The sequence below is a fragment of the Raphanus sativus genome, chromosome 2, assembly GCF_000801105.2.
Source record: "Raphanus sativus cultivar WK10039 chromosome 2, ASM80110v3, whole genome shotgun sequence".
Lineage (NCBI taxonomy): Eukaryota > Viridiplantae > Streptophyta > Magnoliopsida > Brassicales > Brassicaceae > Raphanus > Raphanus sativus.
Genome location: NC_079512.1, coordinates 34,055,537 through 34,083,468, shown reverse-complemented (window position 1 = coordinate 34,083,468; position 27,932 = coordinate 34,055,537). Strand labels below are relative to the sequence as shown.

The 27,932-nt window shown below is 34.5% G+C and overlaps 5 protein-coding genes across 6 annotated transcripts in view; 3 read left to right on the top strand and 2 right to left on the bottom strand.

Moving 5' to 3' along the window:
• Nucleotides 1-27,932, bottom strand: part of LOC108829009 (calcium-transporting ATPase 8, plasma membrane-type) — a 38,950-nt gene that overhangs the window by 8,251 nt on the left and 2,767 nt on the right. The gene's annotated exons all lie outside the window — the stretch shown is intronic.
• LOC108842186 (V-type proton ATPase subunit G3-like) lies at nt 4,516-5,282 on the bottom strand. The gene is made up of 3 exons (XM_057003232.1): nt 5,088-5,282; nt 4,899-4,999; nt 4,516-4,830 (listed from the first exon to the last, which is right to left on the bottom strand). The coding sequence occupies exons 1-3, from the start codon at nt 5,173-5,175 to the stop codon at nt 4,726-4,728; spliced, it is 294 nt and encodes a 97-aa protein (XP_056859212.1). The 5' UTR covers nt 5,176-5,282; the 3' UTR covers nt 4,516-4,725.
• LOC108836722 (ABC transporter B family member 2) lies at nt 8,348-14,437 on the top strand. 2 transcript variants are annotated; one of them, XM_057003228.1, is made up of 12 exons: nt 8,348-8,674; nt 8,922-8,976; nt 9,065-9,240; nt 10,172-10,372; nt 10,440-10,699; nt 10,786-11,326; nt 11,395-11,774; nt 12,029-12,429; nt 12,514-12,755; nt 12,846-13,506; nt 13,646-13,986; nt 14,053-14,437. In XM_057003228.1, the coding sequence occupies exons 1-12, from the start codon at nt 8,432-8,434 to the stop codon at nt 14,254-14,256; spliced, it is 3,705 nt and encodes a 1,234-aa protein (XP_056859208.1). In that variant the 5' UTR covers nt 8,348-8,431; the 3' UTR covers nt 14,257-14,437. The 2 variants fall into 2 exon arrangements, with proteins under 2 accessions (XP_056859208.1, XP_056859207.1); XM_057003227.1 differs by lacking the exon at nt 8,922-8,976 and having other exon boundaries at nt 8,544-8,674.
• Nucleotides 20,060-25,286, top strand: LOC130508047 (phosphatidylserine decarboxylase proenzyme 3). The gene is made up of 21 exons (XM_057003229.1): nt 20,060-20,384; nt 20,475-20,554; nt 20,640-20,664; nt 20,761-20,820; nt 20,925-20,993; nt 21,254-21,343; nt 21,429-21,479; nt 21,808-21,891; nt 22,078-22,169; nt 22,276-22,428; nt 22,526-22,610; nt 22,856-22,967; nt 23,109-23,209; nt 23,293-23,340; nt 23,622-23,768; nt 23,900-23,995; nt 24,094-24,168; nt 24,255-24,347; nt 24,531-24,617; nt 24,710-24,760; nt 24,964-25,286. The coding sequence occupies exons 1-21, from the start codon at nt 20,199-20,201 to the stop codon at nt 25,087-25,089; spliced, it is 1,911 nt and encodes a 636-aa protein (XP_056859209.1). The 5' UTR covers nt 20,060-20,198; the 3' UTR covers nt 25,090-25,286.
• On the top strand, nt 25,428-27,398 carry LOC130508048 (peroxidase 43). Its single transcript, XM_057003230.1, has 4 exons — nt 25,428-25,673; nt 25,754-25,936; nt 26,030-26,192; nt 26,948-27,398. The coding sequence occupies exons 1-4, from the start codon at nt 25,461-25,463 to the stop codon at nt 27,367-27,369; spliced, it is 981 nt and encodes a 326-aa protein (XP_056859210.1). The 5' UTR covers nt 25,428-25,460; the 3' UTR covers nt 27,370-27,398.

The following is a 27,932-nucleotide window of genomic DNA, read 5'->3' as shown; positions in this document are numbered from 1 at the left end:
ATCTGGTAACTAACAATACTCAAAAGATCTGGACCGAATCAGGTTATATGGTTATTTTTGTTACAAATATCCGAGCCCGTTTTAGATACATTGGTTATTTAGATATTTTTAGGTTCCTATACATCAGAACCGAATTCATCCAGATCTAGAATGATCCAACTCAAAATCCACACATAAGTTTATAATATTCAAGCGGGACTTGGTTACCAAAAAAAAANATACCCGAAAAGAACAACATGTACCTAAATAGACAGATAATGTTCATGTCTAAATGATTATATAAATTAATAAAAAACTGTTTTATGTGTTTTGCTAAATTAAGTGAAATAGAAAGAGTTTTTTTATCAAGTAAAATAATTATATGGAGTGGAAAATTAAGTGACAATAAATGTAGGACATTTTAAGTATTTTGATTTAAGTTATTATTTTATTCACAAAACATATTTTTGAACTATGTTTTTGGGTACGTAAATTTCCACCGATTGTAACTAAAATAAAAATATTTTAGTAAAATAAAATAAACCAAATGTTTAATCATATGTAAAACCTAATTATTTAGCATTTTTGATTTTATAATTGGCACAAAGTTAATATTGATTAACTAATAAATAAAAATATGCACTATTATTATTATGGTAATATAATTAATGATGTAATTTATTATTAAGGTAATATAATTAATTAAATTGTTAAACTAAGTGAAATATGGAAATACAATTAATAGATACTACTATTCAAGTTTCCAAACACTCCATTTTTATAGCTATAGCCAAACACACCAAAAAATTTTAAGCCTACTATCCAAGTATCCAAACACACCGAAATTGTACTTCAGCTTTAATAAGATAGACTAGATTTTGACCCGCACGCCCGTGCGGGTGTATATTTCAAAAATATATTGCTATTTATTTTTTATGTCAATATCAAAGTTGGATAAAAAAATTTAAATCTGAAGAACCGAACTGGTTACGATCCGAAAGAGTAATACCAAACTCGAACCAAAATTGATTAAATATCTAAATTATTCAAAATTTTGATATTTAGACAACTAAAACCATAACCAATTCGAACCAAGGTATTTTGGATATCAAAATGTATCCGAAAAATTAAATAATTATATATATTAACTATTTCAGTTTTAATGTAATATGATATTTTTAGGTTGGTTTAAATATTTGAAAATATATAAAATAGTTAAATATAAATATCTAACATAGTAGAAGTACACTCAAAACACCAAAAATATTTAAAATAATTTTTGATTTTTGATCTAAAATTTAAACCAAACCAATTTATATATTAAGTTTAGATATTTAGACATATGTTATTCAAATTTGTATACAATATATTATTTTATTTATAGATTTTAAGAAATTCAAAATATATAATGAATTTTAAAAAATAATTTAAATGGGTTATCCGAACCTGAACTGAACCCGTAAAGATCCGAATATAATTCGAACTGAAATTTAGAAATATCTGAATAGGGCTGAAATCTTTGACCCCATAAACCCATAACCCAAACAGATCCGAAACGAACCCGAATGGATACCTGAACGCCCATTCCTAATCATAATTCGAACTGAAATTTAGAAATATATGAATGTGGCTGAAATCTTTGACCCCTAAAACCCGAAACCCAAACAGATCTGAAACAAACCAGAATGGATACCTGAACGCACAGCCCTAGTCACTATTATGTATCATATATATGTCATCATATAATTAATTGTATTGGTCCATCATATAAATAATCATATAATTAATAGTATTTTATATGTACCATTTTATAAATAATCACATATATTATATTCTTAAAGTTTAATGTAAAATATAAAAACTATAATTTAAGTTGGTATATGAAATTAATCTTTTGTTGTATTTTTCTTATATATATTGAAAACATTTTTAATAATAGTTATTGGAAAATATTTCAGTAAGAATATTTTTTTTTGAATATATGCATATTTTAAATCAATTTTTGATATAAATCAACTTTAAATTATTATTTTGATTTGAAATATGTATATAAAATTTAAATTTTATTTTATGATTATTTTAGACAAAACAATGTTTTTAGGTAATTAGATTAATTTTTTCTTCTTACTTTTATCCATGTTTCAAAATTTTAATTTTTTACATTAGTTTTCTAAGAATTATTATTAATTTTATGATATTTTTTTTGAAAATTGAATTTTTGAAATTTTTATATTTAACTAAACTAAATAAGGTAGTAATACTGTTTTTAAAAATTGTTTTATATAATAAATGTAGTAGGAATATTTAAAGCGTAATTATGAAAACAATATTTAGATGAATCACATTTCCTTTATAGAGATAATCTTCAGGTTACAAAAATATGGATACTGATAAGTTTAAGTTCAAAAAAAAAAAGATAAGCTTATGTCTTCTGTTGACCGAGTTGGTTTATATTTTAGACGGAAACAGCTTGTTTTACACGACGATTGAAGCACAAAATTACAGGTTGGTAATTTCAAATTAAACCGAGGTTAGATTTGGTAAGGGAATGTTAAATTCTCGTATTATTATGTCAATTGATTTATGATGGTTTAGTAATGTAGTTAAATGACAAAAAGCCCAGTGGCATAAGGTGTAATATTAAAGAAGAATTAAGGGTTAATTTTCAATTGTACTTTAGTTTTAATAGATTAGATGTATCAAAATAGTAGTATCTCATCTATAGCAGATCAATATTTTATTTTAAGCTTTAAGAAATATTCGTATATTCCTATAATCGGATGCCAGTTACAAAAAATATTTTGTATAATTTATATATGGAATTATTTACTCATTTATCCTATACTGTATTTGTTTGTAATGTCAAAATGAAATCCACTTTTCTTTCAAAAATATTAAAAACGTCAACGCAATCCACTTGTTTGTGTATTTTTCTAAGATAGGTAATACAAATATTTTTTTGTGCATCTATATGTTACCATACTGGTGACGAGGAAAATAATAATATAGTTTTTGTCATGGAAGGCTAAGTTTTATCATTGCATCTCAATTCAATCCGTATTGATTGTTCTTGAGTCATATTTGTTAGTACATTGGCACTCACTGCATCTCGATTCAATCCTTACTATTCTTACTAGGTCACACATATATATCATTGTATGTTTTATTCTAAACTCCCATTTTATCTGGTTGAAATCCACATTTTTTCTTTAAAATCATGGTTATATCTTTAGAACCACTAAAGTAGGAATCTCATGATCAAGTGCAAAACAACAAGTTCTTAAACGAGTTCGCCCTAATAAGAGTTCTCTCTGTCCCGATTATTGAGGCGCCGCAACCACCGAAATTTCTCGACGCCGGCGACTCTGCTCGCCGGCGTCGTCACCGTTCATCTCTTCTCGTTCTTAGCTTCATCGTCAGCCTCCTTTGTTTTACTTTTGGTCCGTGTCTCTCCTTTGCGTCGGAACGTTTGTCTCCTCCGACGAAGGCGTTCAGCTTGGACTCAAGTGACGTCTCCATGTTCATTGTGCTTGCCGCAGTCCGCTTCTCTGGGGATTCCCGGAAAGCCTTTTCAAACGGCTCCTCGTTTCACTGCGTCCTCTACCACTGCAACTCTCTCTTCTTGTTCCAGATCTGTAAGACAAAGCGTGGTAGCCAAAGAACTGCACCGAAAATCGCATCCCATCCCACTGCAATCACCTTCCACGCTCTCCGCCATTGATGATATAGATCCCTGCTTTGTCGACAGATTTTACTACTGCAGAGAAGTAATAACTGAGGCAACTGAGATCCAACTCGCAGAAAGAGTCAACTGCTCTGGCGTCTCTCTTGATGCTATCTGCCTCTCAAGTGGCGACATCTCCCCTGTCTCCGGCGACTGTCTACAACTATGCAAATCTCCGAAGATGTTATCGGAAGATTCAAAGCCGTCAGGTATTTGTTCATGGGCCATGCCCGTTATTTTTATTTTTATCGAGCTGTTATCAGGATCCGGGACCAGTGAAATGGATGTTGTGGTTTTGATGTTGGTGGTTAGATTGCAAAGGATTTCCGGTGGATTCACCGGGGCCTTTGAATTGCGTTTAATGCTATACTTATCTTGTGCGAAGATTAATTTTCCGGTGAGCTCACCGTGTTGGTTCGTGGTTCTATCTGTGCTTGATTCATCTTTCTCAATGGAGGAATGGATTTCGCCATCCTACCTCTTTTCTATGAAAGGAGATGGTTTTCCGAATTTGGTATCAAGGTTCGGTTTCAGCTTCTTCACTAGTGAGGGCTGGTTTTCAACGTCACTATATGTGACTATTTCTCTGCCGTTCGACTCTGTGGTAAAGGCTATGTCATTGACGCATTCAAGTTTCGTCTCGAATTCGCTGTCACCTTCTCATGAAGAACTATCCCGTTTGTTTTGTAATGTTGTAAGTTTTCTTTTCAATCAAAAAGGATGGATAATTCCCTCAGACTGTTGTAATCTTTTAAGTTGAGAAGTAATGAAAAGTAAGTTGTGTTAAAGAAAAAAATCTTTAGAACCACTAATTTTGTTGTTGTTAAGATAAATATTATTAGACGGTTGAACAAAATAACTTTTTTCATCAGACATTGTGAATAATAAAACAGAACGGGCGCATTATTTTTTATTCGAGCCACTACTTTCAACGGGGGGTGAGTGTATACATTGAGCATCATGTTCCAGTAGTGGTAACATACTTGATGAGCATCTTCACAATCTCCTTTGAGACCTTTGAACTAGATTCCTTTTTTTTTTTTGTAACACGAACTAGATTCCTTAAGGTTCTGAATCCTGCCATCTGTCTCTTCTTCTAAACGTTTTGCAGCTGCTTCTTGTTCCGTCTGAAACAAAATGTAAAGAATGAGTACACATATGTCTGAGTATCTAGTTTTGTTTTGGTGCTGATTACCCCAGAAATTTGTGTCTGATACTCTTCTTCTAGACGGGACCGATACTCTTCCATCTCCTTCTCAGCCTCGTCTTTTGCTTGCTTCATTCTTGCAAGTTTTGCTGATCATCGATTCATTAATCAAAAAAAAGATTCAAAACGAAAGTGTTAGTAATTGAGCCAATAAGCCGTAAAAGAGAAAGAAAATACCGGTCCTAGCAGCTGAAACGATCCGGCCGGCTTCTTGCTCAGCAGTTAAAAGCATCTGAATCCCACCTTGCCCTCTTAAAGAATCCATGGCTTGTGTTCTCCTCAAAGATAATCAAGACGTGTATTTTGTTCTTTTACAAAAATTGATGACAGAGATGAAAATTGTTGATATAAGCGTCTTTGGTTATGGTTTTAATTAGACGGAGAGCTTTTATCTCCTTGGTCCATGGAGTTATTTTGACTCGTTATTTTTAATTAAAAAGTGTTTAGATAACATTGCGTGAGCATCGGATCGGTGTGGTTTTAACACTTAAAACTAGATTTGAACCCGCACACTTGTGCGGATATAATTTTTATTTTTAAAATAAAATTTAAATATAAAATAAGTTATGTATATATGTCTTATAAATTTTAGTGTGTTCTATATAATTTTATTTTTGATATTTTTACATTGGGTGAAAAATATTCAGATAAAATTGTATATGAATATTTTTAGTGGGTGTTCGGTATTATGTACGATCGTTATGTTTTTATTTTCTGTACGATCTAGAAAATTGTGCCAGTCTCGGTTTTCATACCATGGCCTATGTTAGCATATTGTTTTAAAAATTTAAAATTATAACATCATATTAAAAATTTTAGTTTTAAACATTTGTTTCATATGTATTGTTAATAATTTTATTGGAATTATTTGTTTATAAATTTTTCATTCTTGAAATGTGTATGTTTGACTTAGTTAATACTTTATAATACTAAATTTTGTGAATATTTCTATTTAATATATGAATTTTCAGATTTCTATTTTTATTATTACAACAAAAGGATAAACCGTATCTAAAAATATGGACACCTAATAAGTAAAAAAACTAAATTTCACATTCGGATAAACAAAATATTTGAACGTAGATATTGTTAGATATCCAAATTTACATGTATATCTATCATATTGTTTGTTGACTTAAGGATGCTAAAGAATATTTCGTTACCAGACCTAGAATATCTTTGCACGAATAGTTATGATGATGCCAAAGAATATTTTTCCTCCCGTTAAATACATAATACCAAAGCATTTTGAATTTTTAAAGCAAATCTCGTGGTTATTATCATATATAGAAAACTAAAAATTGAATATATTGGTTTGAACTCAATTAAAAATATTTGATATTTTGTTTTGGTTAGTAACAGTTGGATTGAAAAATAAACCAAGTAAACTGAAGTTGAAAGTGAAGAGAGGTCGTCATCTATGTTACCGAAAGAACGAAAAAAGCTTGAATAAGCTCGTGCAAGAGGGAAAATAAAATTTAAAAGTAACGCTAGAAAGTATAGTTTAACCAATCATGTTAAGATACCTACTTTATTAGATTATAGGTCGAATTTGAACCTTAAAAAACTAACATGATGTATTGAGGTAACTAAGTTTCGTGAATTGAATAGAACGAACATATATTATTTTGTGGCTTCGAATGGAACATACATGAATTTGGGTCTGTATTTGAATAGAATTGTGTATTATACAACACAGTCATGACATTAGAGTAGGTTGTGACATCCATGTCTTCGAATGGAACATAAAAGAATTTGTTCGAGTAATTGAATGGAATTGTGTATTATACAACACAGTCATGACATTAGAGTAGGTTTTGACATTTTTTGGATAATTAACTTCTTCAAATATGTTCAGGTTCGACAAATATGAACTGAGTTGGTGTACGAAGCAAATGGGAAGTGATGTATCGTGATGTATGGTGAAATTATTTGTCAATACATTAATTTGTATGAAGGGAACAATTCGTGTAATGTTTGTTGTTATTGCTATTGGTTTAAATTATACATAACCGATGGACTTTATATTTTGTTTATATTAAGTCTTCAGTATCAGCCGATATGTCCCAGTATCAGAACAAATTTGTGTATCCAAACAATTACTATTCTAGAGCAAGTCCAAAAATAAATGACAACATCTAAATGGTAGATAAAAAAATAGGACTCTAAATTAATAGAGTAGATGATTGTGAACATAAAACATATCCTCTGTGTCTGCATGTACATATCACTGGTTAATATGAAACAACATGGGATTATGAACAAAAGGCATATTCTCTAGCTAGGGTTGCCACTGGCTAATCTCAGTAATCTGCATGTATGATGTATGCATAGTCACTAATCCCAAACTCTTAATGTGTCAAATAACCGGCTTACAAAATTAGCTACAAAATTAATTAAAGTTAGACATTTAGTAAACAGTTCAATTAAGTCATTTTCACTGAAATAAATGCAATAATTAGCCCAAAATGATTCTCACACATGCATTATGGTTAGCATTTAATAAATAAACAAATAAAATCGTCACATCCATGTTATAAATATGTCAACAGAAACAAGTCGTTGGAGTTGGAATATATATAAGGTCTTAAAATAGAGGAGATTTGAGTTCTTTGTTTTTCTGTTTTTATATAATGATCATGTAAATATCTTGAAAATTTTACAATATATGATGGTGATTAATACATAACATAGGGTGTGGTTGTTCTCAGTTATACTTATGTCGGGTTGCTGTTCGGAGGCCATACTTTGATGTTCTTGTCTCCTTTTAGTTTGTTGTATTAGCTGTTCTTGAACATAAAATTTCTTGCAAAATTTATATATAGTCGGATTCTAGTTTCTAGATATGTTACTGGTTAGGACCTTATTAAGATTAATAACATGTTCTAAAAAAAGATAATAACATGTTTTTATTTAAAAAGTTACCAAACACAAATTTCGACCATTTGACCTAACTAAGAGGGAAAAGCAAGCTTATAAATGTGAAAAAGTAGAATCAAGAGAACATGTAAGACGTCATATCATACGTGATACGTATAACAACTGCGTCGAGAACCCTAAGACTTGGTCACTTCACTATGCACACCCAAAGCAGCCAAAAGAACATGTTAAAATCGAATACTAGACCCCACCACATCATAAGTTCACCGGTCATTAGCACAACTAACGCATACTCGTACACCATTATTAACCCTTCTGATTCTTTAGCTTTGCCGTGAACAAAATTAGTATACTAATTGCCAATATAATTAATCAAAAGATTATAAACAATTAAAATAAAGCGAGAGATCAAACTTAATTAGACAGTTATTAATAAGGGTCACACACACAGCTTCACACCTAACAATTCACGCTGAAACCGATAAACTTGGTCTTATATGTCTGCTTTCATTTAATGTCTTCTCTCTCTCATATTCTTGCTCTCTAACTACTTCACCCTCTTAACTTCTCTCTCTATTTATTTTATCTTCTTTTTCATCAGTTTTCCTCTCCAACAACTAAACACACTCTTTCCGGTGAACATGGAGGCGTCCAGTGATCCGGCGACCACGAAGGAGAAGCAGAAGGCGACACCGAAGGTGTCACTTCTTAAGCTCTTCTCCTTTGCTGATTTCTACGATTGCGTTCTGATGACTCTAGGATCAATCGGCGCGTGCATTCACGGAGCCTCCGTTCCGGTCTTTTTCATATTCTTTGGCAAACTCATCAACATTATTGGTCTAGCTTATCTCTATCCACACCTTGCCTCTCACAAAGTAGCCAAGGTTTTTATTTATTTTTCTTAGTATATAGTTTTAAATCTTCATATGTAACTAAAGCCTATAGATTCTTCGGCTGATTACTCGGAAACTGGTTAGGACTTTACCTTACCTACAAAACTGTTCTTTTTAGCAGATTGGAATTAATATGTAATCCAGATAAGTAAACCCTAATTAAGTGTAAAGTGTGTTAGCGAGTATTATAATTTTTAATTATGATTTATGAGCTTTAATTTGTATTTACTTGGTGCAGTACTCGTTGGATTTTGTATATCTGAGTGTGGCTATACTATTCTCTTCATGGTTAGGTGAATAAACATTTATTAAAATCATGCAATCTTTCTGAATTATATAGTTTACTTTTTAGTAAATAAAGATATATAAAAATGGAAACAGAGGTTGCATGTTGGATGCATACGGGAGAGAGGCAGGCGGCAAAAATGAGGAGAGCTTATCTACGGTCAATGTTAAGTCAAGACATAAGCTTATTTGATACCGAAGCTTCCACTGGAGAAGTCATATCAGCCATCACCTCCGACATCCTCGTCGTCCAAGACGCCCTCTCAGAGAAGGTACCTCTCTACACCGAATCCAGCCGGCTCCAAACTATTTGATTAACTTGGCAAATATGTTTTTTTGTATTTTGTCAACATTTTGCTTAAGTTCAATTATTAAATTCATAATAGATCAATTATTAAATGCATTCGAATTAACATAAGACTAGGTAGTGACTATGTAAAAATATTTAAATTACAAAGTTGTGATTATGTATATTATAATTTAATTTAACATAACATTATTATAATTTAGCTATAGAAATGTTTAATTTAACATTATTTTATTATAATTTAGCTATAGAAATGTTTAATTTAACGTTATGTTTATTGTAATTTAGCTATATAAATGCTTACTGTTTAAATTTAACATTTGTTCTCTATATACACACATCTGGTTATATGTTTTTTTACAACTACCTAGTAAAGCCTGCTAACTAAGGCGTTGGTCATTTAACTGTTCATCCGTAGATATTTTAAATGGGTTGTTTCTATTTCGTACACATGGGTTCTCTACTCTGTGTCAGTTTTAATGTGAATCACCATATGGTCCATGGCTTAGTTCAATAAATAATAAAGATGCTTTTGCATGCATCTCTTTTGTTTTTTTTTTGTTTTTTTTAAACTAATATTCTTATTTTCTGATATTCCAATAAAGCATATACTGTACCTTTATTTTTCATTTTTGTAATATGCTTTCGGTCCTTGATGCAAAAATAATAAATGCATGGTCTTTACTTCGGTTATAGCTGCATTGCATTTTGCATTTATAAGGCGGTTGAGTTTGATACAAATTAATTTATGTTTTTATGAGTGACCTATATTTGGTTCTTTCCAGCTAAGCCAGTCACTTAACAGTCTAGTCGCTTTGATCTCAAAACGTTAAATGTGATCAAGCAAATCGGTCATAGGTTTTCAATAACTTAATTACCGGTAAATTTTGTTATAGGTAGGGAATTTCTTGCACTATATAAGCCGGTTCATAGCCGGTTTTGCAATCGGATTCTCGAGCGTATGGCAAATAAGCCTTGTCACTCTATCCATAGTCCCTCTCATTGCTCTAGCTGGCGGCATCTACGCGTTCGTGGCCATCGGACTTATCGCCCGAGTCCGAAAATCATACATCAAGGCCGGTGAAATTGCGGAAGAGGTTAGTTATATATTGAAATCATAGGTTTTGTGTGTGCTTCATGTCATGTTTCTCTGTCGAAACTCAGGTGATCGGTAATGTGAGGACCGTACAAGCATTCACGGGTGAAGAAAGGGCGGTGAAACTATACCGAGAAGCTCTCCAGAACACGTTCAAGTACGGGAGAAAAGCCGGTTTAACCAAAGGACTAGGTCTTGGTTCGTTGCACTGTGTCTTGTTTCTATCATGGGCTTTGCTCGTCTGGTTCACAAGCGTTGTGGTCCACAAGGATATCGCAGATGGTGGCAAATCATTCACTACCATGCTCAACGTTGTCATCGCTGGCCTGTATGTATATGATCTTCCTATCTTGCTTTGATTGCTTGCTTCCTACGTTTCCTTTTATGTATCACAACGTTTTCATGTTCGTGCAGGTCTCTTGGACAAGCAGCGCCGGATATTTCTGCGTTTGTGCGTGCCAAAGCTGCTGCATATCCAATTTTTAAGATGATTGAACGCGACACGGCGGCTAAAACAAGCGCAAAAACTGGCCGTAGACTCAGCAAAGTAGACGGACACATTCAATTCAAGAACGTGACTTTTAGCTACCCATCTCGCCCAGATGTATTGATCTTTGACAAGCTAAACCTATCCATCCCTGCCGGGAAAATCGTGGCACTCGTTGGAGGAAGCGGGTCAGGGAAGAGCACGGTCATATCCTTGATAGAGCGGTTCTACGAGCCAAACTCTGGAGCCGTGTGGCTAGACGGAAACGATATTAAAGATCTTGATATAAAGTGGTTAAGGGGACAGATTGGTTTGGTTAATCAAGAACCAGCTCTGTTTGCTACAACGATCCGTGAGAACATTATGTATGGTAAAGATGACGCGACGAATGAGGAGCTTGCCCGTGCTGCGAAGCTCTCGGAAGCTATTTCGTTTATCAACAACCTCCCTGAAGGGTTTGAAACCCAGGTATGTCAGATAGAAACCTTGGAACACAAGAAACAACTATAAACCCTAAAATTAAACTTTTACCTTAGGTTGGAGAGAGGGGAATTCAGCTTTCCGGTGGACAGAAACAGAGGATTGCGATATCAAGAGCAATCGTGAAGAATCCATCGATACTTTTACTCGACGAGGCCACAAGTGCTCTAGATGCAGAGTCAGAGAAGAGTGTTCAAGAAGCGTTGGATAGAGTGATGGTTGGAAGAACAACCGTGGTTGTGGCTCACAGACTCTCAACGGTAAGAAATGCAGACATCATAGCGGTTGTTCACGAAGGGAAGATCGTAGAGTTTGGAAACCACGAGAATCTCATATCTAATCCTGACGGTGCCTACTCTGCTCTCCTTCGTCTCCAAGAGGCTGCCTCGTTGCAGCGTAACGCTTCCTTGACTCGCACGCTAAGCAGGCAACAAAGGTACTATTTGCTTTAGCACCATACTAAGGAAAGTTTCATTAGACCTAGCTAGGTCTAATATCCTGACAGCTGAACCGATCGTTTGACAATTTAGTAAGAGTTTTAACAATAAATTATTTTAAAAAAAATTGGGCATATAGTTTATGTATGTTAACTACTTAAAATCTAGAGGTCCAATGTCAATATTTCATCTGGATATGTTAAGGACCGGCCATAAAGATCGATTGTTCTCTTTTTTATTTATTTATTTGCAGTATAAAGTACTCAGGGGATCTATCAAGAACAAGAACGAGCTTCTGCTCAGATAGGGACTCAGTAACTCGACAGGACGGCGCAGAGCCATCCAAAAAGACTAAAGTGACCGTGGGACGTCTTTATTCTATGATCCGACCAGACTGGATGTATGGACTTTGTGGCACAATATGTGCCTTTATTGCTGGATCTCAGATGCCGCTTTTCGCGCTTGGAGTCTCACACTCCTTAGTTTCGTATTACGAGAAGGATTGGGTGGACACTCAAAAAGAAGTCAAGAAGATCGCTATCCTCTTCTGCTGCGCTTCAGCCATCACTCTCATTGTCTACACTATCGAGCATATCTGCTTTGGTACTATGGGCGAGCGTCTCACTCTCCGTGTCCGTGAAAAGATGTTTTCAGGTTTGTCTAAAACTATCTTGAAGTTCTTTAAACATTGTAAAATCAATAATCAAATTAATACTCTTTCTTTTTTTGGTTTTTAAGCGATCTTGAAGAATGAAATAGGGTGGTTTGATGAGGTGGACAACACGAGCTCGATGTTAGCGTCGCGGCTAGAGAGTGACGCCACTTTGCTTAAAACCATAGTTGTCGATAGGTCAACGATTCTACTTCAGAACTTAGGTCTCGTTGTGACATCTTTCGTCATATCTTTCATGCTCAACTGGCGTCTTACTCTTGTCGTAGTGGCTACATACCCATTGGTTATAAGCGGCCATATCAGCGAGGTAAAACGCAGCGTTTTTCGCGTCTTTCTTAACCTGTTTACTTTCACAGTTTATAATAAGGTTTTATTTATTTTTTGTATGTTTTTGTAGAAACTTTTCATGCAAGGCTATGGAGGGAACTTGAGCAAAGCTTACTTAAAGGCCAACATGTTGGCCGGAGAGTCTGTTAGCAACATCCGAACCGTCGCCGCCTTCTGTGCCGAGGAAAAGATCTTAGAACTGTATTCAAGAGAGCTATTAGAACCCTCCAAACGTTCCTTCAGGCGCGGACAAACAGCTGGACTTTTATACGGCATCTCTCAGTTCTTTATTTTCTCCTCTTATGGCCTCGCTCTCTGGTACGGGTCAACGTTGATGGATAAAGGACTATCGAATTTCAAATCGGTGATGAAAACGTTCATGGTTTTGATCGTGACGGCTTTAGCGATGGGTGAGACATTGGCTCTAGCTCCGGATCTGCTGAAAGGAAACCAGATGGTGGCCTCTGTGTTCGAAATCTTGGACAGGAAGACTCAGATTGTTGGAGAAACCAGCGAGGAGCTGAGTAACGTGGAAGGCACGATTGAGCTCAAAGGCGTCCACTTTAGCTACCCTTCAAGACCGGATGTTGTGATTTTTAAGGACTTTGATCTGGTAGTTCGTTCCGGAAAGAGCATGGCGCTCGTCGGACAGAGTGGCTCCGGGAAAAGTTCGGTCATTTCACTCATTCTCCGGTTCTATGACCCGACCGCAGGAAAAGTCATGATAGAGGGTAAGTCCGTTTGCATTAGAACCCTGAACACAAACGTTTCTTGCGTATCAAGTTAAAACACCAAGGTTTCTTGCCTCAAAAGAAACTGTTACTTGGCTAATTAATCTGTTTTTTTTTTCCTTTTGAATTTCAATTGCAGGAAAGGACATCAAGAAACTAGACTTGAAAGCACTGAGGAAACACATTGGTCTGGTTCAGCAAGAACCAGCACTTTTCGCGACCACAATATACGAGAACATTTTGTACGGAAACGAAGGAGCTACTCAATCTGAAGTCATCGAGGCAGCTACGCTCGCAAACGCTCACAGCTTCATCACCTCTCTACCACAAGGCTACTCTACCAAAGTAGGTGAACGCGGCGTTCAGATGTCAGGCGGTCAGAGACAGAGGATCGCTATCGCTAGAGCCATCCTCAGGAATCCTGAGATTCTGCTCCTTGATGAAGCTACAAGCGCTTTGGACATTGAGTCCGAACGTGTGGTAAGTTTCTTTAGAGCTTTGATTTTCTAGGGTTTAATCCACATAGACTTATGGGGTTCATATTAGGTACAACAAGCATTGGATCGGTTAATGACAAACCGGACAACGGTGGTGGTTGCTCACCGGTTATCGACGATCCAGAACGCGGACACGATAAGTGTGCTACATGGAGGCAAGATCGTAGAGCAAGGCAGCCACCATAGGCTCGTTATGAACAAGACGGGTCCTTATTTTAAACTCATCAGCCTTCAACAGCAGCAGCATCCTTAAATACTTATATAGATAATTGTTTTAAACTCTTAATTTGTTTTTGTGGAAAATATTGATCATACCTATATATTTACCCAATGTGATTATATTAATCATCTTGAATTTATAAATTAGTAAAAATTTCTAAACCAGCAATAGCAATATGTATTTCTTTTCAAATGAATATTTTGTTTTTTCTTTATTTATTTGTTCAAAATGAATCATCTCAGCTTTTCTTATAAACTCTCTCTTTATCATCACACGTTCCACCGCGACATTCTCCAAGGATAAGAATAAAAAGGATCAACAAAAAGACAATTTTGATAAGGAATAAAGGTTTGTTGCAGAGTACTTGCCCCTACAGAATGACACAACCTGTTACAACGAAGCAGCCATCACTGCCAGCTCAGCAGGTCCACAAATAAAGGTCAAGTCAAATTTGATATAGTAACTATTTTCATCAACTTGAAGTTTTATAACTAATACTTCTTTAAAAAAATGTGATATAATTATTTTATTTGTACTAAGATATTTGTACTTCTTATTTTAATAATTTTACATGTAAATGAAAAGCTAAAATAAAGTATTTACAGAATTCATAAACATTGACTTGAATAAAATAATGGTAGCAAAACTCAAAAGAGACGGTCGAATATAATTACTACTAGGTGGCCGGTCCGCATCCTGTGCGCACATGATAAAGTTTAAAATATGGATTACATAGTGTATAGCTTTAGAAGTAACAGATTGACTCGGGATCATCAGGTCACCGTCATTTGGAGAAAGCTCTAGCCATGGAGAAAAGCCGATACTCAATATTTGACATTGGACGAGAGGGAAAAAATATTTGGAACGATGTTAACTCGAGTATGAAGAAGTAGTTATTGTGTGTATGTATAATTGCAAAGTCCCAAAATAATTAGTGTTTTTAAGAAGATACTTTCATTAAAACTCCGACTTCTAAATAATGTATAGTTTTAGAAGTAACTGATTTTATATTATCCTCTATAATTATAATTGTATTGTATGTGTTGTAATATCGGGTTTCAGGTGAATAATAGTATTATACTAAATTGTACTCCCTCCGTTCCTAAAAAATTGATGTTCTAGAGAAAAAAATTGTTTCAAAAAGATTGATGTTTTATATTTTTAATATAATTTTTTCAACTAATAATGAAAAATTGTGAAGTTCAAAAACAGTAATTGGAATTTGTAAAATCTTATTGGTTTAAAAGTATAGGGAATATAAAATTACAGAAAACAATGCATTTAAAGCTAAGTTTTAATATGTTTTATTAAAAATCGTGAAAATTCTAAAACATCAGTCTTTTAGAAACAGAGGGAGTAATTAAATTATTTATGTACACATATTAAAAGAAAATATAATAAATTTCAAAATATTATCCATAAATATTATCCATAAATAAAATTTAATTACATAATCAATAAACGACATAATTTTATGAAGTAAAAATTCTCGATAAAGAAAACCAAATCCATTAGACACCTGAAAACAATGTATTAGATTTGGTAAGCTATTGGATCAGATAACATTATTTGATAGATATATAATTATTTCAAAATTTTATTGAACGTAAAATAATATTAAATGACATACCATCGTAGAAATAGGCGGAAAGCTGGATAATAATCAAATAAAATAGGTCTGGTAACTCATCACTACCCATCTTGCACATCCTTGTAAAAAAAAAAATTCTACCAGTTTATATATTAAAACATTAATATTTGAAAAAGTATATTAAAATTACGTACCCTGACTACGTAATATTTTGAAAAACTTGTTTGTAGATAACATTCAATGTTTTCGTTTGCGGCTTCGATTCTTTACCAGTTATTAGTACCATTACATAAGCCATCTGCAACATCCATGTTACGAAGACACATAATAGGAGCACCCACCTTGAGCTTCAAACAATGTCTAGACACTCCAGCCACTTTAACACTGTTCAAAAACTCCGCAGGATAGGTCACATTTTCTTCTATGTCAACATCAGATGGGATAATACTATCCGAGCTAAGGTAAACCTTCTCTTCACCTGAAATTATATGTAAATCCTTTTCTTTAGTGACCTCTTATTGGTAGTGGAACATAAGAGTATCAGATTCAACATGTTACCTGGCAACTGCGAAAGTATGTAATCATTAATTTTATCCACTTCATCATTTGTGGGAGTAAGAATGGCTCGATGTCTATACAAATCCTTATCTGTTGAGGTTTGAAAAGCTTTTCCATAAACCTCTTTTGCCATAGTATCAATAGGATCTCCTCCATTATTTTCTATCAGCAAATCAGAAGGGATATCAATCTCAACTTGACCGTCGTTAGGCAAAAACGTTTGAGTATGTATCTGGAATCCACACACTATATTTCTAGCTGGGTATAGTTGTCGTTTTAGTGGACTTACCTTGCTTCAAAATTGTCAACTAAATCCAGTGATGGGTTGAGCATAATATGGATTGAATTATACCCGCTAGATATGGAGTAAGCACCTACAATAGCACGAGCTTATAAACATTTTATGCTCTGAATCATTAAAACAAATATAGTGCCGAAACTATATCTTTCCACTCTTTAATAGAACAGAACCTGATAAGACAAATGATCATTGTGAACATGTTTAACATATTATAATCGTATACTTGTTTAGCATAACAGCCTCAAAGAGTACACATCAACTTGACATCACTGCATATAATATAAAGTTAGGTTAATCGTATGTTTATTCAAACCTCAGCAAATTGATCAAAGGAAAAGCCTAGGTATTGTAAACTTACTTTTGGTCACGTAACTCAATCAATAGCCTCAAATTATCTTTTCCTTTAATGACTTTGTTTTCAAGAGATCCGAAGTTCACTATTTGGCCAATAACATCTACAATATAAAGTTAAGGTGAAATTAAAATCCCAGTTAAATCATTGCATACGAAAAAATAAAAAGAAAATTAAGTAATCGTAGGAATTGACTAACCAACCAAACGACTGTTATCAAACTTTCCATCAATAATATCACTGTAATTCACAAGATACTTCTCCGGAACTTCACTTGGGAAGTCATCCGCTGGTCCAACAAAAGTAGTTTGAAAGAATCCAATTTTTTAGGGATGCACGGTAGTTCGATAATCACCCATAGCATCGTACAGTTTGAATAACTGGATGGCCTTCGCATCGCCCTCTTTTAGTTTCCCTTCAAATTGTTTTATGAGCTGTTCACCAACTTGAGCATGAATTCTTGTCCCCTAGACAGTGATGAGACTAAGTTTAATTAGTTGGATTGAAAAAAACTTGCGCAAAACACTTTAGTCTAAAATATAATACCATTATATACTTACTTCTTTATCGGCAAAACCCATTTCGATGGTGTTTTCGGAATCTCTGTTGTAGTTTCTCCATAAACGAAGGATCGTAACCTCAATACGCCATGTATCTTTTCACGGTTTCAATTGCCTGATAAAAGACACTCGATTTTTGGTAGCTTGAACCATTGCCATAACATTATTAAAATTTTGGTATTCCTTCAATCTCTCTTATAATATATAAGACTTTAGTATTGCGTTTATATATTGACGAGCTTTCCAAATGTTTGAGATCTGCATGCAATATATTTTTTGCATTTAATTGCAGATGTCTTGCGCAAGTTTTCGAATTAGAATATAAGGAAAGTGATTAATATTGTGTGATCAATTTAGAAAGATTATGAAACTGAATACAATGTAATATTAATTTGCAAAATTATTACATTCGCAAGGAATAAGGCATCTTTATATTGTCAAGTCACTAAAATAAATGATGATTTCCTATTATTGTCTTTCAATTTAAATTGATGGCAATTTTTATTACAAGTATCAATCAAGTTTTGTCTTACAATATACGATTTAATTCATCTTTTAATTAGCATTAAGTTATAAAATATACAGTATAACCTCTTTAAATTAATAATCTATAAATTAATATAATTTCATAGTCATAAATTGAGTTTTTGGTTCAATTAGTATCTTGATAAATTAATAATTTCTATAAATTAATAAAAAATATAGTTTTGGTGTAGTCCCAACATTATTAATTTATAGAGGTTTCACTGTATAAGGTAACTTAGAATATACGATTCGAGTATCTCTTTGGTACTTGTGCAAGTAATGTGACCAAGGGTTCAGAACGATTTATTACAACATTCCTCTTATGACCAAGGGTTCAGCAAATAATGCTATTTACACTAATACGTTCTTGTTTGCAAGTAATACTATGTTGACACAATCCTATATATTCGTGGTCTAGATCTTGTGATATTTATCTCTGAATTAGGATTTGGTTCGTTTTAAATAAAATGAAGATATATATATTATTTAGAAAGTTGGTTGACTGAAACAAAGTAGTGTATTTTTAATATATGGTAACCAAATAATTTATTCCAAATGGTCTATAGTTTTAGATTCGTTGTAATATATGGAAGCATAATCCGTTACTTCTAAAGCTATACATTTCTTTCAATCATTTCACATAAAGGCTTGGTATAAAAATTATTTCAATCAAACTAATAATTTAGGCTTGGCATAAATCCTAGATAACATTCAAACTAAATATAAAATGTATCCAAAATTTATTTCAATCAATTTAATAATGCGTATTGTCATATCAGAATAATTATTACCTTTTTACAAAGCAAGATTACCTTGTTTGTATAGCTTACACTATTAATAAAAATCTCCTTTATTAATTTGAACATACAAAGGAAGGTTACCGTTCTATTGCACTCTTCTCTTTCATTTGTTACATATAATAAATAATTATAATCTATTAATAATTTAAATTTTTATTTATGTAAATAAATAAAATTTCGTCATCATAAACATAGAAAGGCTAAACTTGTAGTGTCATGCATTTTCATCATTATGAACATAGAAATACTAAACTTGTATTGTCATATCAATGTCTTATGCAAGTTTTTTTTTTGTAAATAAGGTAATACACTTAATACGAATCTACTAAATTTAATACAATTCGTAACATACAAATAACTAAAAAAAGAAAAATATTGTGCAAGGTATGTATAATTAAAATAAGGTAAGTCATTAAAACGAAATGTATATTCTCAATAAGGAAACATTATAAACACTTCTCTTTCTCTATATTAAATTTTATTTCTTTTTTATATTGAAATAAAATATTTAAATCATTTTAAATTTTCAAATATTTTAAATTTCACCTAATTTTTAAATAATATTGTTGGTGGCAAAACATATATTATTTAGTAATACTTAGAATTCTGAAATAGCCGTTATTTAGTACTTAGTGAACGTTTTGATTTATTACTAATTTTAACATATTTTAGTATAATATAAATTATAAAATAAAATAAAATCTATGTGTGTGCTATTCTTACCAGGATAAGAAATCACATTTTTATATATTTATTAAAATATGAAAAGAAAAAGACACCAATGTTTAATCAAAATATATGTGTATATATGTGTATGTTTTCTCGATTCACATTTTTAACATATTTTAGACTAAACTTGTATTGTCATACATTTTCATATAATAAACTCGGATGATAAATTTTATTCTCGATTCATGAGATTTCTTAACATATATAAAAGAACTCGGATGAGAGTGTTTGGAAGCATAGATTAATTGGTTCTAGGTTAATAACTCTTACCAGCCGATTAAAAATAAATCAAAAAAAAATTAGAAAAAAGAAACTAATAGAATTATAAGAATTAACTAAGCAAAAATCAGTAAAGTGACTTTATTTTAATGTATTCGGGGATTTTTTTCAAAAGGAAAACGAAAAGTATTTACATAATTCAACTACTCCACTGGGTCTGGGAGACAGATATTTTGCAAATAAAAGAGAGACTCCGGTGACTTGAACAGCCGGCGACGAAACTTTCCAAACGCGCTTCGCTCTTCTTCTTCTTCTTCCACCTCCGATCCATCGTAAAACCATGGGTAACGGAAACTCGACGGAGACGAAGGAGTCGCGCCGATCAAAGATGCGGCAGAAGCTTCAGAACTTCAGCAGCCGCCGCCGTCTTCGTCGTCCTGGATCCGGAAGCGTCTCCGGATTAGCCAGTCAGAGATCCGTGAGCCAAGATGATTTCGCCGGCATTGCTCTTCTCACTCTCATCGGCGTACGGTCTCGATCTTTTTTTGTAACCATCGTCAACTGTGTTGTGATTCGATAGGTAGTCAATTCATGTGTGTAAATCGTTTTTTGGCAGGCGGAGATGAAGTTCAAGGACAAATGGCTGGCCTGTGTTTCCTTCGGTGAACAAACATTCCGTACCGGAATCTCTGATTCGTAAGTCCTCTGCCTCCCAATCTTTTTCGAATCGTTTTATAGTTTTGAGAATGTCAACGTTTTCCTCATTTTTTTTTTTTTGCAGTACTGATAAGCCGATTTGGAATTCGGTAAGAGAAGTTCAAACATCTGATTTTTTTAAAAGCTCCTTTTGAGGAGTTGTGAATGATCGTTTCTGTTTTTTTTTTGTCTGGTTCTGTATACAGGAGAAGAAGCTCCTCCTGGAGAAAAATGGACCGAGTCTAGCTAGGATCTCTGTATTTGAGGTGTGAAGTGAAGCTAATACTCAGATTTGGAGTTTAGTTACCATTTTCATTTTTTTTTGAAGTATTGTTTGGTTCGGAATGTGACTTTGTTTTCTTCGATGCAGACCAATAGAATGTCGAAGAACAATATCATCGGTTATTGTGATCTCGATCTCCTTGAGTTTGTAGTGCAGGTCAGCAGTTCGTTTTCTTTTTTTTTTTTTTTTTCCATTTGAAAGCTGTTTAGGTTCTTCCACCTTTTTCTCATTTTTAATACTCTTTTCCTTCGAGTATCTGCCTGCTTCCCTTGATTTATAAGTAATTTGGTTGGGGAGGAATGTGTCACTGTTCATGGATTCGATTTTGCAATGCCTTGAATTTGATAAATCGATGATATGACGATATTGTTTGTTGACAGAACTGTTTCGTTTCTGTCTTATACAATGCAATATAGGAACCTGACTCTACTTGCAAGCCATTTGACCTGCTAGACCCGGCCTCGTCCGATGTTGTTGGCAGCATGTTCATTTCATGTTCCGTTGAGGTATGCTGTATGTTCAAATTTACAGCAGGTGGTTGAATAAATTCGGTGGGAAGGGTTTCTGATATTGGTTGCTAACCTTCCCCAGGATCCTGTTGAAACCGAGAAATGTTTCGCGAAGCGAATTTTGTCCATAGTGGTATGCTTTACTTTATTTTCCACTTTGTCTATTCTGGTCTTGTGAAGTTTTTTGATGTTATCCTCTTTGCTACATTTTTAGTTTTCTTCAAATTTTTAATGATTGGTGATAAAGACCTGGTACATCCTGCATACTTTAATCAAACTCCCTTCTGTTCGTTTTTATTGTTTATCTTTATTTTGATGCGACGCTTTTTTTTTTCAATTAATAGCCTATGAGCTACCATCTTCCTTTCAATTGCTTCCTTAGCAGTTCTTTTTTTCTGCTGAAAATCATGACCTCCTGCAGCCTTTATAATGAATTGATGGAGTCCTTCATCTTAGCGCAGGACTATAATGAAGATGGACATCTCTCATTCTCAGAGTTCTCTGATCTGATGAACGCTTTTGGGAATCTTGTGGCTTCTAAAAAGGTTTGACCTTCACCTCTATCCGGTGTGCGTGCTTGTGCATATGTGTTCGTTTCCAAGTGTGTAGCGCCAGTTAGCCTTTGAATTTCGAGTACCAAAAGTTGTACCCTTTAGCATTTTCTAGTAGAGAATGCTAGAGTGCTGCATTTTTCTGAAGGCATTCTTTTGACTTTTTCACTTGTTTACCAGAAAGAGGAGTTGTTCAAAGCGGCTGACCTTAATGGAGATGGTGTTGTTACGATTGATGAGTTGGCTGCACTTCTAGCCGTTCAACAAGAACAGTAATAACACTCTATGCATTGCCTACGTTGATAACTTCTGTTTATACATATTATTGTTTTCCATTACATCCTCGAATCTTAATCCTTTTGCATTCATCTTTTGCAGAGAGCCAATTATAAATAATTGTCCGGTCTGCGGGGAGGCGCTTCAACTGTCTGACAAGCTCAACGCAATGATCCATATGACTCTTTGTTTTGACGAAGGAACTGGTAATCAAATGACCGGAGGGTTCTTGACTGATAGGCAGGCTTCATATGGGTTAGAGTTTTCCACTTTTTATGGTTTTAATCAGCCATTCAAAATCATTTATATATTCTTGGCATGCTGAGCCTTCAAAATTTTAACATTCCATCAGGTGGATGTTCAAACTAAGTGAATGGACTCATCTATCAACTTATGATGTTGGTTTGAATACTGGTTCAAGTGCTTCACATATTGTGGTAACTTCCCTTTCTACCACTTTTGTTTGTGTCATGATAAACAACTAATATGGAGGCCGATTATGAAGTTATCTGATTTCCTATGTTCTTTAAACTCTTTAACTTCAGAAAATCCTGGCTTGGCGGAAGCCTGATATTTGTTTGAAAAAAATTCCTCCTAGCCATTTTTGTGGTTTTCGTATGAGTATCTTATAATGCTCAGCAAATGCACTAAAATATACATATATGTACTGTATTTGCTTTAGGTGATTGATCGGAAGACTAAGAGGCTCGTCGAAGAGTTGATTGATTCAAAGATTGTTATGTCGATGAGAGCTATTTACCAGTCAAAAATTGGACTCGGGCTTATGGACCAAGGTAAAAATCTGGTTCATTCACCTCTATAATGCACCTGGCAGTAGTACCTTTGCGATAAATATTTGTTCTCGCTTAAAATGTGCCAACAAGCTTCATATTCTTGCCTTTATTCTGGTTTCTGGATCGACCTCCTTGATGCAGGAGCAAAAGAGATTTTGCAGAACCTTTCTGAGAAGCAGGGGAAGAAAATGAACACAGCTGAATCTGCCCAAAATATACCCAGCTTTCTCGAGTTTTTCAAGGTATGAGATCCTCTTTTAAACCGTTTGGTTACATTTTGTGACTTTTCATGAACATCGATAATAAAATCATTTGTCTGTTGCAGGATCAAATAAACATGTCTGAAGTCAAGTATCCTCTAGACCATTTTAAGGTATGCAAAAGGCAACTCATGGTATCATTATAACTAAAATAAAATATGTTGCTAGTTGTTGGACTTGAGATCTAACCAAAGACTGTTCACGGTATGACTTTTTAAGGAAAACCCATTAGTTTGTGGCTAAGGTATCGATATAGAAGTAAGTTTGAGGTAAATCTTAAGCTAAATCATATGCCGGTTTTATCTAGGAAGGGAAGACACCTCTTTGATAATTTAGTTAACTATAAGCTTGTGAACCTTTCATGGATTTGAAAGATGGTCTATTCAACTTGCAGACGTTCAATGAATTCTTCATACGGGAGTTAAAGCCTGGTGCAAGACCAATTGCGTGCATTGATCGGGATGATGTTGCTGTATCAGCTGCTGATTGTCGATTAATGGCGTTTCAATCGGTGGATGATAGCACGCGGTTCTGGATCAAGGTAAACCGGCCTGTATAGTAGGAATAATATAACAATTTTTACAAGCTCCGCATCTGTAAAAATGATCAAACTCTTAAGATCAGCTGATAATTTCTTTATTCTAAAATTTTCAATCTTTTTCAATTTTGTAGGGTCGTAAGTTCTCAATTAAAGGCCTCCTTGGGAAGGATGTGGATTCAGATGCTTTCCTTGATGGATCTTTAGTGATATTCCGATTGGCTCCACAGGTGAGACAAGACTGCATGTTTCATGTCTTTCGACCAAAAGCTAGAATATCATAGTCGTTTTTGTTCCCTCTCTTTATGCATTTATTGTTCTGTTACAGGACTATCATCGTTTTCATTCTCCTGTTTCTGGCGTCATTGAAAAGTTTGTCGACGTTCCTGGAAGCTTATATACAGTATGTACTTAACCCATCTCTCTTTATAAGTTGAAGAGTTTCCAATTTTCTCTTCCTTTTCTTATTGGAGTTTCCTTGCTTTTTAGGTTAATCCGATTGCAGTCAATAGCAAGTACTGTAATGTGTTCACTGAGAATAAACGGACCGTCGTTATGATATCAACAGCAGAGTTTGGAAAGGTTTGGCATCTCCCATAAACTCTCTCATCATCTTCCTTCTCTGTGTGCTGGAGCAAATTATTTTCTCAACTGTCACTGTACCTGCTGCTATGAACTTATTGATGCTCTATTTTATACACGAAGCTGTATAATGAGATCTGGTCTTATTACGAAACTTAAACATCAGCATATTGTCTGTAACAGGTCGCATTTGTTGCGATTGGAGCCACAATGGTTGGTAGCATCAGCTTTGTTAGAAAAGAGGGAGACCATATAAAGAAAGGAGACGAGGTAACAATTCTGTTTTTTTCTTTTTTTTTTTTGAAAAACGAAATAGCTTCTTATGCAAGCGAGTACTAATTTAACATTCTACATTTTTCCAGCTTGGTTACTTCTCATTTGGTGGAAGCACAGTTATATGCGTCTTTGAAAAGGTAAGCTTCTAACTTGCACCACTATGATAATTACTATATGCTTAAAATCTTTCCGAAGAAAGAATTGAAGTATAAGCTTCCCCTATTGAGTTTCTTGATTTGAAAATCTTGTGACAAAATACCATACATGTTCATAATACTATCCTTATATGAGGTTCTTTGCATCTGCATCAACCTTATCTTTCATGTGGCACGTATTGTAGGACTCGATTAAGATCGACGAGGATCTCTTAGCTAACAGCGCTAGGTCCTTGGAGACTTTAGTTACTGTCGGAATGCAACTAGGTGTTTCATTTCCAAAGCTGGAAAACTGTTCTCTTGAATCCTGAACTGCCTCAAACTAGTCAAAACTACGAATGATGTTGATGTACTTCGGTTTGGTTTGATTTGTTTTAGTTTTTTTTTTTTTCTTCCTTCAGAAACTCAAATTATCTTTTGTTTGATACACAATGACTTTGCTCTGTATATATAAACACCAGTATGTCCAGGCATTGGTACTTGTTAATATTTGCTCTGTTTCGTTGTTTTCTGCTAGGTGACAATTTTACATGCAAATAGAGCTAGACACATGTCTTTTCTCTATAACTGTCTTAATAAAGAGGCTTTCTCTGCATCTCTCTTTCTTTTTCACCTGTCTCTCTCTCTATCTATCCATTTGTAAATCTCACTCTCTGTTGATCTGAAATCACTAAAATCACAAATGGTGTGGACAAAAGCTAAGGTTAGTCTAGCTTTGTCTCTTGTCACGGTTTTCCTCGGCATCTCCGTTGCTGATCTCAAAGTCGGGTTTTACTCCGATACATGCCCTCAAGCTGAGTCAATCGTTAAAAGAGTTGTCTCAGGAGCTTCTCTTTCCGACCCTAACCTCCCAGCCATACTTCTACGCCTCCATTTCCACGATTGCTTTGTTGAGGTACAAAGCAACTTTTCTTTAACTGTCTGTGCTTTCCTCTGTCGCTGCTTATCTTCAGAAGTTTTAACACACGCTTTTAGGGATGTGACGGGTCGATCCTAGTGGACAACGGAGCAATCTCTGAGAAGTTTGCATTCGGGCATGAAGGGGTTAGAGGATTTGAGATAATAGAAGCCGTCAAGGCCGAGGTTGAAGCTGCATGTCCTGGTGTTGTCTCGTGCGCAGACATTGTTGCCTTGGCTGCACGTGATGCAATATCTTTGGTAATAAAAACAGATTTAGAGAAATGAAAACCTTCCAAATCTTTCTTTAGTTTATTCTCCGTTGTGTCATTGTGTCATTGTGTCATCACACAGGCGAATGGACCGGCGTATGAGGTGCCAACTGGGCGGAGAGACGGTCGGGTTTCAAACATGTCGTTGGCTAAGGACATGCCGGATGTGAGTGACTCCATTGAGATACTTAAGGATAAGTTCATGCAGAAGGGACTCCACGCTAAAGAACTCGTCCTTCTCAGTGGTATGTATTTTCTTCTTCTGTTTTCTCTCTCATTCATGTTTGTTTGGTGGTCTCGAATTACTCGAGGTTTTTGGTACGATGTCTAAGTTTCATTTCCGAAGTCCGTGATGTGTTTAGCATGTTTCTTCCTTTCTTCGTCTTGATGTCACGTGACTAAATTACTGGATTTTTCCAAACTATATGCCACTAATTTTTTCTTCAGGAAAAGAAAGGTTTTATAAAAATTTCGAGTGATAAATTTGTGGAAGAAAGAATACTTTTACTAGTGTGCTAATTTGTAGAAAAATGGACATTTGTATGTTAGGGAAAAAGTGAATTTTGTATTTTAACAAGCTTACTTTAGATTCAATAATTATACTTTTGATTTTCTGTCATCTTACCCACTAAATCTGGCATGGTCCATACATGTTAAGATTCACACGAAACAGGCCTGCATTTCATGGTTACGTTATGGGAGCATTAAAATTTTCAACTTGCACGTGTGACGAATATAGATCTACAACATGCACGAAGTCTATCACACTCAAGATCACCGGTGGTCTCATGACTCATGCGTATTAAACCTGATCCGGTTCACTTTGATAGTTTAATTTTTTATTTGCATTTCAAGTAGAAGATTAGAATATTCTGATAGAAAAAAATGCTTCTAGCTAGCATTAAGCAATCAAAAGATCTACAACGGATAATCATATCCATTCAACACTTGTTTACTTCAGCTTCTCACACTTGATAATGATTCTCTATGTTATACTCAGCTGCTCACACTATCGGGACAACAGCCTGCTTCTTCATGACCAAACGTCTCTACAGTTTCTTACCCGGTGGGCAGCCCGACCCAACCATAAATCCAGTATTTTTACCGGAATTAACCACTCGGTGTCCACAAAACGGTGACATAAACACCCGGATACCAATGGACCGGTTCAGTGAGCGGCTATTCGACAAGCAGATTCTACATAACATAAAGGATGGTTTTGCCGTGCTTCAGACCGATGCAGGTCTCTACGAGGATGTAGTAACCCGCCGGATCGTCAATTCATATGTTGGGTTGCTAAATCCCCTCTTTGGCCCCTCTTTTGAAACAGATTTCGTCAAGGCAATAGTGAAGATGGGGAAGATTAATGTGAAGACTGGTTCTAATGGGGAGATTCGACGGGTTTGCTCGGCTTTCAATTAAGATTTGAAAGTGGTTAAGTCTTAGAAAAATTGTAATATATATAGTATGTCTACTATGGTATCTATATATTAATTTTCTTCTACGGTTAATGAGCTTAGAAACAGCTGGTTCATTTGTAAGAATATATGTTTTGATCTTCGACTCAAAAGTATGTACAAGATTGTATTAGTTAATGCATATGTATTAAAAGAGGATGAAGAATATTTTGAATGATAATACTGGTTGAACAAAAAATATAGTGTTCGTGTAAATCATTAAAATGCTATGTATAGAACGATGTTAATTAGACTTCAGGTCAATCACATGCAGCATTATTGTTTCTGATAAGTTTGGAGGAAACCTAAGTAGTATAATAGTTTCTCTCATCTTATTAACTTAGCCAATACACTTATTTATACAAATTACATAACTTGTCTAGCAAGTTCTTTACATAATAGAATAGGAAATCTAATTTATACATTAATGATATATTTCCTAATAGTTACATCTAATATATTTCGGGCGATCTCGTAATCCCCGAGATCTCCCAATACCCTCCCGCAAGCTCATACGTGGTAACACGT

Bases quoted from the DNA above. Each gene is read 5' to 3' on its own strand.
- LOC108842186 (XM_057003232.1), bottom strand. From the start codon at position 5,175: ATGGATTCTTTAAGAGGGCAAGGTGGGATTCAGATGCTTTTAACTGCT. The intron at 5,000-5,087 runs GTATTTTCTTTC...ATCGATGATCAG, and splicing joins CGTTTCAGCTGCTAGGACCG to CAAAACTTGCAAGAATGAAG. The intron at 4,831-4,898 runs GTAATCAGCACC...ATTTTGTTTCAG, and splicing joins ATCAGACACAAATTTCTGGG to ACGGAACAAGAAGCAGCTGC.
- LOC108836722 (XM_057003228.1), top strand. From the start codon at position 8,432: ATGGAGGCGTCCAGTGATCCGGCGACCACGAAGGAGAAGCAGAAGGCG. The intron at 10,373-10,439 runs GTTAGTTATATA...GTCGAAACTCAG, and splicing joins CCGGTGAAATTGCGGAAGAG to GTGATCGGTAATGTGAGGAC. The intron at 12,756-12,845 runs GTAAAACGCAGC...ATGTTTTTGTAG, and splicing joins TAAGCGGCCATATCAGCGAG to AAACTTTTCATGCAAGGCTA.
- LOC130508047 (XM_057003229.1), top strand. From the start codon at position 20,199: ATGGGTAACGGAAACTCGACGGAGACGAAGGAGTCGCGCCGATCAAAG. The intron at 21,480-21,807 runs GTATGCTTTACT...ATCTTAGCGCAG, and splicing joins AGCGAATTTTGTCCATAGTG to GACTATAATGAAGATGGACA. The intron at 22,611-22,855 runs GTAACTTCCCTT...TATTTGCTTTAG, and splicing joins CAAGTGCTTCACATATTGTG to GTGATTGATCGGAAGACTAA.
- LOC130508048 (XM_057003230.1), top strand. From the start codon at position 25,461: ATGGTGTGGACAAAAGCTAAGGTTAGTCTAGCTTTGTCTCTTGTCACG. The intron at 25,937-26,029 runs GTAATAAAAACA...GTCATCACACAG, and splicing joins CACGTGATGCAATATCTTTG to GCGAATGGACCGGCGTATGA. The intron at 26,193-26,947 runs GTATGTATTTTC...TGTTATACTCAG, and splicing joins AGAACTCGTCCTTCTCAGTG to CTGCTCACACTATCGGGACA.